Here is a 20733-nt window from a genome sequence, read left to right as displayed (position 1 = left end):
TGACATTTCATTGAAAAGGAATGACATTTTATTGAATAGGGCTGATATTTCATTGAATAGGACTGACATTTCATTGAATAGGACTGACATTTCATTGAATAGGACTGACATTTCATTGAATAGGACTGACACTTCATTGAGTCGGACTGACATTTCATTGAAAAGGAATGACATCTTATTGAATAGGGCTGACATTTCATTGAGTAGGACTGACATTTCATTGAATAGGACTGACATTTCATTGAATATGACTGGCATTTCATTGAATAGGGCTGACATTTCATTGAATAGGGCTGACATTTCATTGAATAGGGCTGACATTTCATTGAATAGGGCTGACATTTCATTGAATAGGGCTGACATTTCATTGAAAAGGAATGACATTTCATTGAATAGGACTGACATTTCATTGAATAGGAATGACATTTCATTGAATAGGACTGACATTTCATTGAATAGGGCTGACATTTCATTGAATAGGGCTGACATTTCATTGAATAGGGCTGACATTTTTTTGAAAAGGAATGACATTTTATTGAATAGGGCTGACATTTCATTGAAAAGGAATGACATTTTATTGAATAGGGCTGACATTTCATTGAGTAGGACTGACATTTCATTGAATAGGACTGACATTTCACTGAATAGGACTGACATTTCATTGAATAGTAATGAGACTCCAAGAATTATATAACAAAAATGACATTCGATCAAATTAAGACAATTTTGTATGAGTAAGAATTTTCACTAATATATGTATAAAGGGAAAATATTTTGTTGCCTTTTGAATCTTTTGTTGATATTTATTTGTTATTGTTTTTTTAAGCTAGAAAGTTTATAGATTTGAATATTTTAATAAAGTGGCTTAACAATGCTTAATATTTACATCATAATAAGTAAAATTTTCTTATTTCCCACTACTCAACCACTTAAATCTTAATGTGGTCTAACTTACTAACCTAACGTTAGCTGTCGGTCAAAAAGTCAATTCTTAAAAATTGTGAACAACTTAATAGCAAATTTAGCCAATGTTTATCATCCATTTGTTCAAAATATATACAATGGAAAATGTACATGGAAAAAGGTATACATGAGTCAACCAGTCAACAATTAATCCTAGACATGTTCTTAATCCTTACATCAATATCACTCAAAGATCAATTTTTTACTGTATGCTTTCTTGATTCCGGTAAAACGATCTTTCAGTTCATTTCCTTTTTTGATTCTGGTAAAACGATCTTTCAGTTCATTTCCCTTTACCTGAAAAATAAAAGAAATATTCTGACAATAACCAACTTCTACGTATGCTCAGTTTAAACAGCAGCGGATTTAAATTGTTAAAATGAATCATATGTGAAATTCATTCTTTCTGTAAGAATTGCGATATTACTACAAATATAAATTTAATGTCTTGGATGTCAAAAATTAGCACCTCAATCCAAAGCAATGGCAATCCTTGTACAACCTCTTATACAGCCACTTTAGCGAACGGCCTTGCATTGAACCTCCAACGGTGAACCAAGAAATACTGTGGAAGTAACCCTTCTTTACTTTATCATAAAATATAAACACAAAATCTAATTTGTTTTATACACACCCCTGTTATGGCCTTCAGTTCGTCGTTTAAAGATTTTAAAACATCTGCAGCGCCATCTTTCTCCAAGCTACACTCTGTGGAATCTACAAAATATATCAAGATTCAGTATTTCTTTATTGAATCATGGAGATTAATAATTTCGGGTTGATGTCAGAAAATGTGTTAAAGACCAGATTTTACTACAATCATGATTGCAACAGTAACGTTTTGTGCATTCTGAAGCCATAATGATTGATGATAACCTGATTGCAATATGCAAAAGAAAGTATCAGCATACACAATCGGATCAGCAAATTACAACAACTTGAAAGGTACGCACTGGCTCAATACTTCGTGTGTCAAATTCTTTGCTCGATATCCTTGGCGAAAGAATGACTTTACAGAGAGTGCAATAATCTACATTATAATATATTGTACTTACATCCACTGGTCTCTTGTTGTTTATTGTTGTAACTAGTTGGTAACCAATCTCCTATAAATGTTTGATACAGGTTCTTTAACACATTCGTTATTCCATATGGTGCTGGAATTTGATCAAGGTCGCTCTTGATTACTGCCATGCTGGAGTTGAGTATAGCTTGAAACATGGTGATTAATATAAATATAACATAAAATACCAGGCCCATAAAATAGAGATTGTGCAGAGGAGAGTCGGAATAAACCATCATGATATGTCCAAGTTTATTTTTACCGAGTAAATATATGACGGAATTGAGTGCAGAGGTGAAGATTGACATGTACTCGGAGCGCTCTGTGTGAAGAATTGCATAACCGGATAGAATAAATGCGCTGATCGTGATTCCAAAGATTATTCCCATAGAGGATAAGTCATTTGCTGAATGTTTCAATACACTGCCTATCATTACTAGGCGTTTGTTGTAACCCAATAACTTCAGAAGTCCAATAATGGTAATAAATACAAGGAAACTCAAACTGCACACAAATGTACTATCCCATGTAACAATGTGCGAAAAATCCACAAATTTCTTAGGATCCTCTCGAAATTTAGCCAAAGCTTCATCAGAGTAAACTTTTCGCAAAACGTAGAAAATGACCACAATAACAGAAAGCATGATAGTAATAGTGTCTACGATATTCCAAAAATTCTTAAAAAACTCACACTTCAACTTTTTAAACTTCTTTGCACATTTAAAGGTAAAAACAAGCATGATTATTCCAAGAATAGCCTCACATATTATGTTAAAGATCCCCATGTTACCAAAATATTGGAATAGTCTCATAGCATCGATATGACGCCATACGAATACACTTCCAAATTCTGGAAACTCTGCTATCAACTTGATAGTCAAAACTAAATTTGTGTTAATATTATATAGGGTAAAGTCGGTAAAAACGGCCCTAGTTTGTCGATCCAGCCAATTATTTGAATACAATTCCTGGATCTTTTGTAAAGAAATATCATAATTGACCGATATATCAACACTATAGCCGGTATTATCATAGCTGTCTAATTGGCCAGTATTCGACGAATCAATGTCACCTCCGTTCTGGTATTTCCAAGCTGCTGATGACACTGATAAGACCTCTTCGTTCTCAGGACATGGTTTGTGTTTCCATCCCAGACAGTAATCACTATCATCTTGTTTTGATGTGCTGTATTGCCAGTAGTAGCTGTGGTCTTCATCAGTTAATAGTAAATACTTCAATCCATAAAAAGGTACTGGGCCTTAAAACGACAAAAGATCCAACCTTATCAAAAAGCAAAAACATAGCTTAACGACATCTGGAATTCCCTGCTCCTTATTGAATGGAGATGCCTGCGCAATGATAATATGTGTCATAAAAGCACAGATAGCTACATTTGACTTGGTTTTAAAGTATGATCAAAATATTCTGTCGAACTAACTATTGTTGTTGTCATACCAACAACTAAAAAGCCTAAAGGACGAGAGATGGATATTAATACTCACGTGCTTTAGAGCGAACTTGGCGAATTCTTACAGGTCCTACTCTAAAATTAGCTAAGTCGGAATACAAGAGTTTTTCCTGCCAGGTGAGAGTTTTACCATTATACAGATGGTGAGGAAATATCACTGGAATCAACGTTGAGTTGGTCCAATCCAAGAAATCTTCGCGAGTTTTAATCTAAAAAAATTAATTGATCATTGAATCATATGATTATCTCTAAAGTGAATATGTTTCTAAGTATACAGAAGCTAGAATTTGCAACAAAATAAAATTTTAAGAAATACGACAAGAGATTAATTTAATACCTGTTCAAAACTACCAATAAAGACTGTTCGATCAATATGGTGTTTAAAGATATAAGTTCTGTAGTCTCTGTTACCAGTTGACACAATAACTAAACACAGTAGAAACACCAGATAAAGCACAAGCTGTATCAATGTGTTTTCAGCTTGTAACGTTTCTAGCCGTTTGATTTGTAGCTGTTCGATTTCTTCCTTTGTCACAGGTTTGGGTGTTGATTTTGGTATTCGATCCTCTGAAAATATAATTTTAATGCTCACTTAGCCAACAGTTTCTTTCAAGATGTAAGAACCGATTGAATAGTGTTTGATTTATATGATATATTTAAATGTTCTGTAACTTGGACACATAACGAATACCGCTGAATAATGAACAGTATAATTTAGTTAATTAAGTCTTTAATGAGAAATTCGTAGGTTGTTTTACCGATAGAATGCTTTGCTAACTTGGTTGCTTCTTGTTTTGCTGTTGCGATGTCAACTTTCACAGGACTTGTATAAGGATTCTTAGAACAAATTGCATACAACACAGCAATGATCAAAATCTGAAACAGAATGTATATAAGTGTTAAAAGCCAACAGGATAAACTATTTTCAAGAACGCAATGGTAATGGGGTAATAACCAAAATTATGTAATAACGTTTTAGTTTTATTGGGAGCAAACCTTCAATTCGCCGATTCAAATTAGAACTGTACTCACCTTAAAAGGGTCAACCATAAAAACACTCTCAATAAATCCCAAAAGGAAAGCAGTCAACCATTCTTCTGATACACTAGTTCCCCACTGCATACTGAAGAGGATTAGACAGAAGCCTGATGCTAACACTGAGGTCACAACCAATATATAAGCTAGATATACACACCAATGTGGCAGGGGCAATTGAGTATTAGGAGTTATGAACCTCTCTTCAAGGATTTGCTCATTCTCCTGTTGATTATGTGCTGAATCATAGCCTGGTGTCATAGGGTCCGCTATAGGATGTTTATGTGGTTTTATGTCAACATCTTCAGTCTCTGGGATTAGTTGTGGTAATTGGGACAAATTCAATGAATCTGTGTCAGTACTATCTTCTACTTTTCGTGACTTGCATTTACCACAACAGTTCCACGAGCAAGAGGTCTTCTGTCGGTATGGCCGAGACAGTCGAAATAAGTAAATTACGAGCAATGTCGGCGGTAAAGTTATAAGCAAGCTCATTAACGATGTAAACAAAATAGACATTGAAAACCGAAATATTCCGATTTGAATTTCACTCTTAACAGTTTCCTCTTCATTTACCGTTTCTGAAGATTTGAAGAATATAGCATTTGATATCATAGTCAGGAATAACAGAACTAAACAACAGGATAACCTTTGTACTCTAGTAAAAGAACTTCTATTTGGGCGCACAACTACGGATAACCATAAGTGGCTGTCAGTAAGTGTAGCTTGTCTATGTTCAGAAAATAATTTATTGAATGACATAAGTTCTGTTGAACTGGCGACTGGTACCACCCTCTCTAGCATACCATCACCTTTATCAACAGCCAACCAGTTATTCACCACGAATACACAACTGTAAAGAAAAATTATACACAAATCAAAATTAAAATATTACTTAGATAACGAGTGACGAATGTTATCTTTGTTTGAGTGATATCATATTCAGAAGATCACCAATCAAGGTAACAGAACCTTTTTGGATTTGGTCCCTACAGTAGGTGAAAATTAAACATTGAAGAATTTTGTCTTCTTGAATGCTGATGGGCTGTTTACGACCGCGTTTCGACAAACAATGATACTTTTTAATATAGATGTCATAAACACCATTATCAAGTTTTCTCAAAATACCCAAATCCTCAAGAATATGCTTGCTATCAAGTATAAAAGCAATTGTAGCCAGACTGAAGGACCGCATATATTTTTTTAATTCCGTTAGGTTCAGATAAAAGGTTCAATTTTGTCACAAGATTAAATTTAAAAACTTATCTTTACCTCTCTTTTGTATTGAGGTCTTCAACAATTATTTTCACTAAGTACCATGATGCCCATTGGTTCTCCCCACTACTGTCATTCCATACCCTCAAATACAATAACTTCCCTAAACTCATATTAGTAGTGCAGATAAAGTTCATTACACTTCCGGATTCAAAGTACTACAAATTAAAAAGATTTACATAACACTAAATCAGAATTGGAGCAGCTATGAATTATCTACGATACTCGAATTCAAATATGAAACCTAATGCATATGATTTCAAAGGCTTGTCAACCATAACAAGTTGCTAGATTGCACACATTTCATAAAAGCTCCAAATATGCTAGTCAACAATCAGCCATGCTTTGCTAAAAAAGGTATCTTGTCCTGCCCGAAACCATTTATCTTTAAAACTAAGGTAAAAAGGTTTAACGTACAATAATGATATAAGAACCGATGTGATGAATTGTGACGACAACAACTTCAGTCATACTTACTCTTTCCCCATCTCCCAATATCCTAGCACCTGTATCACCATCTTCACCACTCAATATAAAACTGATAGTAGATTTACAACCAGAATGTTTCCTCAGTCCAGTTTCCACACTGATTAAATACATGTAATTCTCATCAATCTTGTTATCTTTCAAAAAACCATACTTCCACTGTAAAAGTAAAAGAAAAACAAAATTCAAAATGGCACACCAACGATGAAGATACAACATTCATCCATATCTGAGAATCAACATAGAGGTCTTCTTCCCTGAAGGAACTACCAAACACCACAGTGCCTTGAAGGTTGCATGATATTTTCGAAAACTAGAGTTCCATTTCTATCAGCAAGAAACTTTGCCCATTGTGCAGATCATTTTGGTGTTGCGATGAAATCTTTCTTCCAATAATCATTAACATGTATGTTGTAAAGCATAATTATTCTTTGTTTAGCGTTTTGGAAAAATATCACTAGACTTACTTTTACTTTATCTTGATTGTCCTTCCTTCTCGACCAGATCGCCATCAACCCGAACACTACCAGAGTGGCTATAACAGTACCATACACTGATGCATTACTAGCATCAAACTTAGAAAATACCGTGCCAAAGTCAATTAAATTGGGTGGAACATAAAATGAACTTGCAAATGAATTCCCTGGTGGATCATAACAAGAACACAATGTTTTATATGGTGTTGAATACTTTGATATCTGCAATGAAAACATAAGATGGTTTGATACACAATGTGTATAAAATGTTCATCATGATGATTACTGTACATCACCAATGACTTAAGACTGCGAGAATCCATGAAAAAATCATTGTTTTCACTCTTCCAAAATAAAAATATCATGGCAATACTTGCCTTGCATGATGTTGAATCCCACGCCTCTTCTTCGGGGTCCCAAGTGACACATCCATCAGTTGTCGTGTATAATCCATAATCATTATCTTGTGAAGCACCATTTGATTTACCAGATTCATCTGTCTTTGTTCCATTTGAAGAACCGCTTTCATAAGTCGAATTAGGTGTGGCTGAAATGAGTGATAGACGGGGTTTTCGTTCTACAATTGACCAGCGTAGCCCATTGAGAAGGTAGTTTTATGAATAGTAGTAAATATGTTTCGTCCGTGAAAATTAATTTGATTTGAATTTGAAATTATGTCACTTACCATTATCTAACGCTTCTCGTTTCTCTCTGTTTAAAACTTCCGTGGATTCGTCTTCTGTATTATCGAAAAAGAAGAAAATAGTATGATTCTAAGCAAAATATCAACTGTAAAATCAAGTTTTTTCATATACCCTTTATCAAAAATGTTACATTAAAAATAAGAGAATAAAAACGTCCAATATATTTGGTTGAAATGAATGTGGGATTTGATGTTGAACTAACCTAAACTTACCAAATAACAAACCGAATATCACTGTACCACTGGCTGAAAAAGTATTAGACGGGACAAACAACTTATAGACATCGACATTATTTAATTTACTAAGTTCAGCTACTGTTTTATAGTCATAATTTCCACTGAATTTAGGAATTTTCTCTAGCCGGAAGATACCCGTGATGGATTCAAACGTTTTATTCGTTTGTAAATACACATATATTGCATCTCTGGCATTTTTTAACTTGGCAGCATGGAAATGGTTTCCATTAGCATCCTTGGTAGCAGCTTCACCAGTTACTGATTTAAACTTGACGTTGGTGTTTTTGTTTATGGTAAGGTCCAGGCTGGTTTTTAAAACTGAATTGTTGTTATCTTTAAGATTGACCATAAGAACTGGAGAATCGATACCATAAGATGAATCATTTTGTCCCCAGGTGTATGGATTTTTCTTGAATAACGTAGTCTGAAATGAGAAAGACATCACTAGTACAGAAATTTAATGTTCATAATGTCAACATCGACAGGCATATCAGTATCAATAATATACTGACTTTTCACATCTCTCAGTACCATTACCTTACAGCGCATCGGTAAATCCAATACAATCAGTGACCATTGCCTCATGCTAGATAGACTCATGGTTACATTGTCATTGAATCGTATGGAATCGTTCAATTAACCTACCCGAATATTTAGCGTACTTGTTGAATTGCCCACTGTGCTGTTTAGATTCGGAAACTGAAGCTGGAAATCCCCCGACTCAAACCCGTTGGTGCCTAGTTGATTTGGATCTAACTTTTGATTCTGTAACAGCATGTTTTTCTTCTGGATCTTCAATGGATCTTGGTCTTTAACCAACATAGCTGATAAAACATCATGACTCTGGTCTAAACTAGTTTCTAATGTTCCTATCATTGAACGACTCTGAAATTTAACAATAATACTGATACTGATAGCCCATGTCGTGAAGTCTAAATAACAATTCATAAAAATAAAACAACCTCATTGAAAAGCAGCAAGGGGTCAATTTCAGGATTATACTATATTAATGAACACTCTCCAGTAGAATCTAATAGGCAAGAGTTCAAAGTGTACCAACAGGTTTAATGATTCGGCCAATTTATCATAAGTACGACAACACATCTGTTATATCAACAATGAATTTCCTACCGTAGATTTCTTTTGTTCAATTTCGTATGTCTCCGATTTCGCCAGTCGTAAAGCAACAAACGTTGCCTCATCTTCGCCAATCTGTTGTCCGACTATACTATTTGTTTTCACTTCCTCTCTTATACTGTCTTCATTAACATCCGGTACTCGACCCTTTAAATCTGGTACTGACGCCATCATTAGATGGTCAATGAAGTCAGTTACACCTGATGAATCAATGAATATCAATGGTAACTGTTTTATAGAAATTGTAAATGTAAAAATTGATCAGGGCTTGATAACCATATAATTAATCTTTATTCCAACGATTGCTTTTAAGGAATATATACAAAAATCCCACTTGAGCTGTGTCATTCACTCATATTGGCTCATATAAACAGATATCAAAGCACTTCCTAAGTATCGGCCTTCGCCTAATTTGAAGCTGAAATTGGTTTACAAAAATCAGTAAAAAGATAGCAGAATGGAAAATTTCTCAGGAAAGTGAAATGTCGCTATTGCTTTTGACTGATATCGTCCAACCCTCACTTACTTGATACTGCGCCTTCAATATCATCTTTTATAGGAAATGGTCGAGTTCGTATTATATCATTGATACGACTAGCAGTTTCTAATGCCATCTTGGAACCAGATTTCTGAAAATAGATATGAGTGGAAGATAGAAGAATTAAAGATATTCCTCTCATGCCAAAATTAGAAGTAATGTGCTAAAAGTTTAAACATATTTAGTTGAAAATTGGTTTGTTGTTTGAAGGCTAATTTTAAACCTATTTTTTATCTGGAGAAGTATCTGTCTAAATTATCATTATTATTTACATTCAAATGAGACTGGATTTCGAAAAAAGTGTTTCATGTATACGGAATATTCCATGAACAAAACTGTTATGAAGAACTTACTGCTGTATCGAGTTTTGTTGTAGAAGGTTTGTATACAAGATTGGTTAAAGACTGAGCAAGGGCTGCGACTCCTTGGCCATTTAAGCTCTTTACGTCTTCTTTTCGCATCAATAGAGTATCCATATAGCTTTCTCCAGACTGGAAATATATTGAATGCTATGTTTTGGCGTTAAACGTCTTTGTATGTTTATCGTCTAGATAATAGATAGATCTCATTGTTCTCTTACTCCCATGGTAATAAAATCCAGTTTCAATCAATGGCGTTGTTTTCAGACAAAAGGCATGTTTGACTTGTATAAGAAAGCAGAAATAATTCATGTAAACTTTATGCTATTTTGAATACTGGGCGTAAGTTAACATACCGGTGCTATCAAAGCATTTTTGACCTAATACAAGGATTGTTAGGACTAATAAACTTTTCTTAGAGAACATTTGAGAGATGCCAATATTAAGTCATAATTCTAAGCCCCTTTCCATCTATTAGCGTGGCCTATAAAGTAAACATGTATAGTGTCAAATATATGCGAAAATATACATTATCATGTCTTGAACTAAAAAGTGACTGGAAAAACAGACATTTATATGGCTTTGCAATAAGTTAAAATAATTACACAATGCCCAAAATTATGGAAGTTTCTGTCATTATTCCTACATGTACCCACCCGTTCACAAAATGACATAAGCAGTGTATTGCACGTATTACTAAGTAGTAATTTTCCGATTGATTGCAAGATTACTTACATCCGCCACTCTATTGGAAGTGGTTTTATCTCTTGGGGTTTCAAAATCTTTCCAAATTTCTGCCCATGAGAGTTCTTGTTCGTCACCAGCCAAAGTTTTCTTAAACAGATACTCATCTTCTGGTATATCCTGTAACAAAGTACCCAACCACTCAGGCATCAAATATGTGATTGGTGCAGATGATGATGATGATGATGTACGATGATGATGATGATTGATTGGTACAGATGATGATGATGATGATGATGGTTATGAGAATGTGAATGTTTGCTGCTGTCGATCGATACTGGTTATTACAATGATGAAGATATGAGTAATAATTTATTTGATCTATTGTAGAAAATGTTCATACCACAGTTTGGATGACTGACACCACTGAATTCACTTCACGAGTAAATTTAGCTGAACTTCCAGTCAAGTTCACTTCCTTTAGGTTCTGTTCATTTTCATTTATCAGTTTATTGATCTTTTCGACTTCACTCAGATCCTTCATAGTATCAAACGGAGAAATAAGCTGTAATATAACAAGCAAAGCTGGATATTAGGAAACAAAAAACTCCCATGTGTTAGGGGTTGTCAAAAAATAACAGGCACATTATTTCCCGTCCTAATAACAAATGGACAATGGATTCTTTGAGAATTGTCCATCAATTCATAAGATAGAATTGCGAATCAAGATGGATAAATTTGCCCACGGCTGAATGCCATGGAACACTAATAATTGCACCAAAATAGCATATAAACTTAATATAATATAACCAGAACACAATGGTAACCAATCTAAATCCCTTTGTAGTTAATAAAAAGTAAGTGGTGTATTAAAATATAATTTGTATTCAATTTAAACATCTTCATTCTTATTCAAACAATCAACAATCTTTTGAAACTTAAAAGAATTCCTTATTCCGTAACTAAAAGGTTTAACACATATGAAATATTTATCAGTAGGACTTGTTAAATCATTCAGCTTCTTCTTACATAGAATGTAATGCAGAAAAATAATAGATTGCTTTAGATTATACTAATTTTGACAAATTGTCTACAAACAATAAGCACAGAAATAAAACTGTAAAAAGCCATTCCTAACAAAAAGACTGAGAGTGGTTTTTATCAAACAATGATTTACCTTAGATACATAACAAAAATCTATGTAGATCAGCAGTATATAGATCGATATATACGTATCTGGAAGTTCATCAGACATTGCATACTACTTTGGTATGTATCCTATATACATTTGTTGATGACAGTGCTCTCTCTATGATGACTCCTTCGAGAAGATATTATCAAAGGCACGGATCGGGAAAGATGGTAAGGAATGATGGACATCACCGTGTTAAAAAGATTTAAATGAAATCTTTACTAAAACAGTGTACTTTTGACAGTACTGTTGTCCATTAAACGATCACGCACGTTGATATGTTTTAGAATGTTACCCGTATATATACCGACCTCTATTGGTAATTTAACTCTGGCGAAGTCTTGTAAAATATCAAATATTTCTACTACAATAATATAATCTGTACCAATTAAACCAGGAAATACTGGAACATTGATTTCAGGGGTTGTACTTTCAACTGACAATACAAAAATATACCTTCTGAAATTTATCCGAAAAAAACTATCAATTTGTTTTCTGTTTACACTTTAAAAAACTTAGACAAAAAATATGTTAACATGTTTTTGGATAACTGTGACTAAGGGAGTTCTACAATACTAGGCTCTCTTTAAGGGATTTAGTCGTCTAAATATTTGAGCCCAATTTCAGCTATCCATAACATATTCTATAATCTGAATTCGACGTCCAGTGAATCTACAATACAGCAAAAAAATTTCGTGGTCTGTAAAACTGTCGTAACTTACAGATTTAGCATTCATACTTGAAGAGCAGTATTACAATTATAATGATTTAATTCTTATCTTAGCACGTTTTTCCTTGAATTATAGATATCTGAATTCGGGCTCTATCGGATGGCAACTCAAAAATATAAAAGATATATCCCATTAACAGTTTTTACTGACCTCCAGATACTAAAGGATTTAGGAAATCGTCTTTATTGATGAAATACTTGTATGTTAATGGTTCTTTTTGATCCAAGTTGTCACTACGATGCCGTCGAAATCCTTCATCTTTCCAATGTTCACATATTACACGGAACTTAGTTTGTGTTGCTATTCCTATTAAAAAAATTAACAATCAACCTGGGGGTTTTGAAGCCTGAATCTACAAAATGTTTGCCCAAAAACTGGAATACGGAATTTAACGCTTCTTGGCTACCAATGGAACAATTTTAATTATGGTCTACGATACATTATAATGGTCTTCTTTAAAAAAAAACAACTGTTAATATCGTATTTGATGGCATAACAAAATATCAATGATTTATATTTTTAGCCTACCTGATGAAGGATTTACCGTGCAGTTTCCATCATAAGGAGGTAAGTTTGTCAGAATGGAAAATCCAGCTAAACCATTCCCAAGTCGACCAGGGATAGTACAGACAACGTCTATTCTGTACATCTTATCAACGTCTAATACCCCCTTCTTTATCACTATTGTTGAAGGGTTGTCACCTGCAATTATTATGGATGATACTTTGTGGATTAAAATGTCCGTCCAAGAAGAAGAAGAAGACTAAGAAGAAGGAGAAGAAGAAGCAGAGGGTTTAACCTGCAAGAATATGGATGAAGTGTGAACCGATCGAATACAAATGTTTGAAGAAGACTAAGAAGACGTTGAAGAAGAGGTTGTTACCTGCAAGATTATGGATTAAATTTTGTTTACTAAAATGTTCGGAAGAAGATTAAATAGAAAGGAACCGATTAAGAAGCAGAAGACGAAAAAGAGGTTGTTACCTGCCATGATTATAGATAGAGTATCTGTGGAATAAAAATGTTTAAAGAAGACTATAAAGAAGTAGAAGAAAAAGAGGTTGTTATCTGCAATGATTATAGACGAAGTATCTGTGGAATAAAAATGTTTGAAGAAGATTATAAGGAAGAAGAAGAAGAAAAAGAGGTTGTTACCTGCCATGATTATAGATAGAGTATCTGTGGAATAAAAATGTTTAAAGAAGACTATAAAGAAGTAGAAGAAAAAGAGGTTGTTATCTGCAATGATTATAGACGAAGTATCTGTGGAATAAAAATGTTTGAAGAAGATTATAAGGAAGAAGAAGAAGAAAGGGAGGTTGTCACCTGCCGTGATTATAGATGAAGCATCTGTGGAATAAAAATGTTTGAAGAAGATTATAAGGAAGAAGAAGAAGAAAAGGAGGTTGTCACCTGCCATGATTATAGATGAAGTATCTGTGGAATAAAAATGTTTGAAGAAGATTATAAGGAAGAAGAAAAAGAAAAGGAGGTTGTCACCTGCCATGATTATAGATGAAGTATCTGTGGTGTAAAAATGTTTAAAGAAGACTATAAAGAAGTAGAAGAAAAAGAGGTTGTTATCTGTAATGATTATAGATGAAGTATCTGTGGTATAAAAATGTTTGAAGAAGACTATAAAGAAGTAGAAGAAAAAGAGGTTGTTATCTGTAATGATTATAGATGAAGTATCTGTGGTATAAAAATGTTTGAAGAAGACTATAAAGAAGTAGAAGAAAAAGAGGTTGTTATCTGTAATGATTATAGATGAAGTATCTGTGGTATAAAAATGTTTGAAGAAGACTATAAAGAAGAAGAAGAAAAAGAGGTTGTTATCTGTAATGATTATAGATGAAGTATCTGTGGTATAAAAATAAGACTATAAAGAAGACTATAAAGAAGAAGAAGAAGGAGAAGAGGTTGTTACCTGCAATGAATATACATGTAGATGAAGTATCTGTGCTATAAAAATGTTTAAAGAAGACTAAAGAAGAAGAAGGAGAAGAGGTTGTTACCTGCAATGATTATAGATGTCTGTGGAATACGAAAAAGCACAAGCACGATAAAATACCGAATGGAGTTTTACGTCCAACTTTTGTACACCATTTGGACTACTGAAGATGAGCAACGCCATGCAAGGTACAATGAGGGAAATTTTGCATTAGCACTAGCCTGCTCTTTTTTGGATTTCCAACTGTCGAGGGATCTTAACCGTTCACAGCCTGTAGCACACGAGGCCTCGGTTTATTGTCCCATCCAAACGAGGTGATGTCAAGAAAAAGCAATGAAAAAGGCGGGTATGGTGGAAGCACACGCAGACAATCTAGAGATGATACAAATGAAAAGGTATGGTGTATCTATGAATAATAAAGTTAAAGTCACCTGTATTTTCAATCATATTCTTGATATCTGAAATCTGTTTGTATTCTAATGTGACATCATTATATTCAAATATTTTCCATTTATAAGTTGCTGTTTCCAGTTCCCCGTCTATACAGTTGTCACAGACAGATTGTAGTGAAAGTGCTGATGTTACTGCGGCTTTAGATTCACAGTTAATAATACAGCTACAAAAGAAACACGAAAGATCACCAGTCGTTGAATATGCACAAGGAACGCTAGAAACATACATATTTTAATAAAAACAATCATGGACTATGTACCATATACTTACAAAAGACTCATTTGAGGCGCCCCAGACGTTACTTGGACCATTTGTATAAACGATGATGCCTTTCTTTCTGGTTTAGTAACATAAACTTTAAAATAGAAACCACTGACTTCTGAAACTTCGCTACCCCTAAATAGAAGACGTGCGTCAGACAGGACAGTGCTAATGTTGTTGCAGTCTATAATCTCAGATTGGTTATGGTATAGTGCTTCAATTTTTTCAGGGGAATCGCTTTCTATTCTGCCACATTCCCATGAAAATTCCAAGGTATCGTTTTCCCCATTATTAGAAACGAATAAAGGATCGTAAGAAAGTTCAGCATTGATTTCGTCATCCGTTTGGCCATTAACTCGGACATTTCCTGAAAGAAATAAAATCATAAAATAACTAAAGGCGGATACAAAAGGGAAATTAGTTTGTCATCAACACCTTCAAGAACTTACACATCTACATTTCTGAGATATCCTTATATCACTTCAATTAGATATTTCAATAACAAAAAAGCAAATGTGGATAACCAATGGATAATATTGATAATTTACCTCCAGCTATTTCTGCTCTGAGTGGTGGATTAGTATACTCAACATAGGTTGATTCCACAAACCAACGATAATGAAGATCTCCAAAACTGGCATTCATCAACAATCTGTACAAGCCCATTGCAACTGACTTTTTAGGGAATTCCATGAAATCTTTCCCAGGCTGTTTAATTTCCATCTCTATTTCAGTATCGTTTACCAGTTGATACATTGACCATGTATAAACTTGTGTGTTTTTGACACAATAGACTGTCATACGATTTGTTAACTGTAGAAGTCTTGACGTATACGATCTCATTGGAGAATCTTTATAAGCATACTGACGATCAAAGATACCGTTTTCAGAGAAACAGTTGTTCTGAATTTCAACATCAGACTTCACTGTTAAATTGGTTAGTAGATTTTTACAGAACACGTTTATCTTGTGTTTACCCAAAGTAAGGTACTGGTAGCTAGTTTGTAGTGGACTGGCGTCCGTTAGATTTCCTGATAATGTGTACATTTGCTTGTCTATATCGTCCCCATAGTTGATTTCACAATTTAAGTAAGGCAGGTATAAAGACTTCGGGGGTTTGGTGATTTGTAAATCCAGGATACCGGATGGATATTTCTGTACAGCTTTGTGTTGCAGATTAAGAACAGTTATGGCATGTTCGACCTGGATGTATTCTTCGAATTGTCTGTACTCCGTCAGAGTTGAGTTGAATGCTTTAATCACTGGATAGTAATGTCCGTATTCATCATAGGCATGAACTTTACTTGAAGTCCAACTTGACCCATCATTATAGTTCATTTTGAATTGAACTAGATTCGAGTATAAAGCATTGTCTCGACTGTAAGGCGTGAGAGTGACGTCCACATCATTAAGTACCAAGCGAGACGAGATGGTATACATAATGATACCTACTAGTTGTTGAAAAGTTGTGTTTCTTGCCAAACCAGAAAACACTACTTTCAGAACAATAGTATAATCTCCTCGTTTAGGGAATTCATGATACTTAACAAATGTCGTCATCACTTCGCTTTCGATTTGGCTTCCATCACCAAAATTCCAAAATAGCTCGACGCCTGTGGGGATAGTTTGAATGTCGAATATTTTCAGTTTAAACACATTTGTGGCAGGATAAGAAAAGTTACTTGAAATGATGTCGTTATATACTACTTCAACATCATTGCTTGTGAAGTGTCGCACAAAAATTGTCACAGAGAGAGTGGTACTGCTGACTCTGTTAAAGCACTGAACTCGAACATTGTATTCCCCTGGTGATTTGAAATCGTATAAATAAACCAAAGGACTGTTGAATTCAATTGTTAAAGGGAATGTTTTGTCTGGATATTCATCTAATTTGATAGTACACACAGCGTCTGTTGGTGATGGTGCATCTTCCAGCATTGTTATGGTAAAGTTCACTTCTGTATCGGTAAACGGAATGACCAAATGTGTCGGCGAGATTGTTAGGTTTGTTATGGGATGTTGCACGTACAATTTGGATGTGTAGTGTCTTGTATAGTAATCATTCCAAGCTTTTGATACGATGTCATATTCATTAGCAACGCTGTATGCTTGTTTAATGGCTGGCTGGTAAAATTTGGAGAACAATACAGTCCTGTTGAGTTCCTTAAAGCTTGCAATTACATAATCAATCGTATAGAGAAATCCAGAGATAGGCGTATTTGTAAAAACAAAGTTTGCCGATTCACCAACTTTAATGGCAATGGGACTTGCGTCACATCTCAGGGCATCAAGGTTGTCCCACACCATAATGGTCAAATTGAAGGTTAAAGAATTAATAGATGAAGTTAAATCCACCGTTGCGGTATAATTGCCTTGTATTTGGAATTTCCTGGGTTTACTTTCAATATCAGGGCTAGTTTTAGTTATTTTCGAGGTAACCAGATTGCTATCACCATCAAAGTGTGTTGTTACCATTTTAACTCTACCCATTGGGAATTTTGAAGAAGCATCAGCAATAAACTTTATAATGAAGTTATCCGCTGTATTTACAGGATTTTTAACAGGAGATGCGTCTCCGATTAAACCAAATGTAACTGCTGTTAAGACCCATGTCGTGTTAGGGCGATTCCCTTGTAGTGGAACCAAGTTAACCCCATCTTTAGTTCCAACAGAATCGATTTCATAAAGTTTGAATAATTTTATTACATATCCATTGCTCATTTCTTCAATTTCTATACCATTGGAACTGGTGTTTTTATATCGTTTATTCCCTTCTGTAGCTAACAGTAACGCAGTGCTTTGAGGTGCAACGGAGTGCAAATCGCCTTCTGGAATTATTGAAAGCAAATCTGTAAGATGATACAGAAGTAACACCATATTCAAGTCTCCATTACCGGTCGAATATTCAACAGTAAGTTCGTAAACATGTTTTTCCAAATTAAGATCCGTGGAATATATAAGAATCGCCCCTGACTGACCGTTGGATTCGATTGTTCCTTCTATTGTCTTTACTTCAATTGCAGTAACAGTCATACTAGATTTTAAGCGAGCAGAGAGTTTGTCTAAGCTAGCTGAAGTGGTATTGGAAAGTTGAAAAGTTAGTTCGAGATTATTATTTGGGTTTATTTGAAGAGTGTTTGCTGTAGAATCGGGATTAGTAAGTATCAGTGCTGGATTAGATGCGGTGACAGTCAACCAGAAGAGACCTGAAAATATACATACATTAAATGGTACAATAAAAGATATAACGACTTAATTCTAGAATATTGTATTATTGAGCAAGTTTGTCTGTTAACAGTTTTAAAACACAGATACTATTCTGTTATCCAGTAATATCCTGGGCTGTATGAGATCCGCATACTTCTACACCATAGTGTACAATACCCGAGATGTCATTATCTAAAAATGGTAATCTGGTTTCAATATTAAAGGGATTGTAAAGGCACTTTATAAGTATCAGAGTCACTTATAGCATCGGTTTGCACCATTCAAATTTGTAGTCAAATTGCTATGGTTTGCAAATATACGTCGTAGTAAGAGGAGAACGAATAAATATTTTACTTGTACAACATTTTCGACGTAACTATGGTGTCATTCTCAAAACTTATTTCTAACCTATCACCTATTTTTAATCAAATTGCTATGGTTTGCAAATGCGCTGGTGGGCCTATATGTCGAAGTAAGAGGAGAACGAATGAACATTTTACTTGTAAACATTTTCGACGTATGGTGTCATTCTCAAAACTTATTTCTAACCTATCATGATTAACGTTCTTTGAACCTATGTGTCAGAACATTTTTGTCATTGTAAGTTGACGTATGTAGACGTATTTGACATGTTCTGAACGTCCTTACTAATGTGTTTTTCTTTACAGTTATCGTATAATAGCGGATTGGCATCTGATATTTATTTCATACCCGTAAACGCTGCATTATACGCCATTATATGATAGCTGTAAGTTAGACACGCATTAAGTAAGTTCTGTGGTCGTCCAAGATAAGACAAGCATAGGTTCAAAGCAATTTACGTTCCACGTATGCGAGAAGTATGAGTCATACGTAGTTATAGATTTTGTGTATGCACAGACATTTTCGACGAGCTCGCCGTACTACAACATAGGTCTAAACCAGCGTGCTTTCAACTTAACCAAAACAAAATCCTTAACTCATTCGACTTACGCAAATGTATTCACCAAACGTTGGCATGCGCTAGCCAAATTGACATTGTGTACCAGCATCTTAGGGCAACTGGTATATTATCACAAACGTTCGTATAATTTCTCTAGAAGTTATCATAACGTTCTAGAGGCTATAAGCTTTGTTGAAAGCCTCTATTTTGTCACTGAAGGCAATGACGTCAAAACAGCAATTACGTCATCATTGATCTTTGATGACAGTGGAAATAAAAATTTGCGGAGCGCTTTTATTTTGCGACGAAAAACATTTTTTATGCTAGCTAAATCGTCAAGGTGCGACAGCACCATTAGATACTTTTAAATAGCACCTAATGCCTTTCTGGCATGACCAGCTATGTGTTGCTCCGTCTTTTTTTCCCATTAAAACTAAGTAGAATTTCAAGTTAAATTGATTGAACAGCATCAAGTTTTTATACCATTGCCTTTTACATTGCTGACATTTATAAAGACAACAATAGTAGATTTTTTCTATATGAGCCTTCATATGCCACTTATTTGTATGATTGTATTTTGAATTCCGTCTTAACCTAATCAAGGACTGTATTTTTATACGCCCACATTATAATGTCGTCTTTTATTGTCGCCGCCCCTGTCCGTCCGTCAGTCGGTCATTCGGTGACTTGTGCACACAATAGAGACTACAGTTTTTATCTGATTTGAATTAAATTTGGTGTGATCATATATATTAATGAAATCTTGGACAAGTTCGAATTTGACGATCTTTCGATTAACGGTTTTTTTAGTTATTGCCCTTATCTTAGGAAAAACGCGCATTTGTTTGTGAACACTATAGAGAAATTAAAATCTTGACTTTAGAGAAATTTGGTGTGAACTGAATTTAACGATTTTTCGATAAACGAAATTTGAGTCATTGGTGACCACCCTTGATATACTGAAAATGTATCACTGAAGCGGGTTAATCTTGCTAGGCAACCACCTGTTTATTTTACAATATAGATTAGATAATTTCTGTTATATTATGTAAGATGACTTTTCATCCCTAATGTTCTTTATTAGAAGTTCGTACATTCAGATTGAGTGAACAATGAAAGCAAGTTTTACTATATTTCAATGTTAATTCTTGCAAAAATTGAAAATAAGTCAACATAGTGCACCTCGTACAATTTGAAATAACTATTCCCTCAACTACACTGTATTTTTTTTTAGAACGAATACGTTATATAATTTCTATTATCGTTAACCTGCATTGAATATATCATTATCTTGAGATGGGATAGGAGACCTATGGGACATTTGAGCAATGTATATTATTACCTTGTAATAAAAAAAAATAAATAAAAGACAATAATTATATTAGTTGCTTTGTTCACTGAGGCAGAATATTTTTTTGTAATTTTTATAGTAATAACCAAAGTAATGATAAATAATAAATAAGACACTTCCAAAAAGTTAAGGTATAATTACGATAATTTTTTTTCATTGTAAGTTGACGTATGTAGACGTATTTGACGTGTTCTGAACGTCCTTGCTAATGTGTTTTTATTTATAGTTATCGTAATTAAGA

The 20733-nt window shown here is 34.3% G+C and overlaps 2 protein-coding genes across 2 annotated transcripts; both read right to left on the bottom strand.

The window, feature by feature from the left end:
• Positions 1–2091: 2091 nt before the first annotated feature.
• Positions 2092–2490, bottom strand: LOTGIDRAFT_69446 (hypothetical protein; the record flags this gene model as incomplete). The annotated part of the gene is made up of 1 exon (XM_009047556.1): positions 2092–2490. A coding segment is annotated over one exon (399 nt), but the record flags the coding sequence as incomplete, so codon positions are not given.
• A 2792-nt stretch (positions 2491–5282) lies between these two features.
• LOTGIDRAFT_137239 (hypothetical protein) lies at positions 5283–7003 on the bottom strand (the record flags this gene model as incomplete). Its single annotated transcript, XM_009047555.1, has 4 exons — positions 5283–5382; positions 5802–5962; positions 6282–6449; positions 6758–7003. Coding segments are annotated over 4 exons (675 nt in total), but the record flags the coding sequence as incomplete, so codon positions are not given.
• Positions 7004–20733: the final 13730 nt, after the last annotated feature.

The sequence above is a fragment of the Lottia gigantea genome, assembly GCF_000327385.1.
Source record: "Lottia gigantea unplaced genomic scaffold LOTGIsca_113, whole genome shotgun sequence".
Classification (NCBI taxonomy): Eukaryota; Metazoa; Mollusca; class Gastropoda; family Lottiidae; genus Lottia; species Lottia gigantea.
This window is presented reverse-complemented; position numbering and strand designations above follow the sequence as displayed.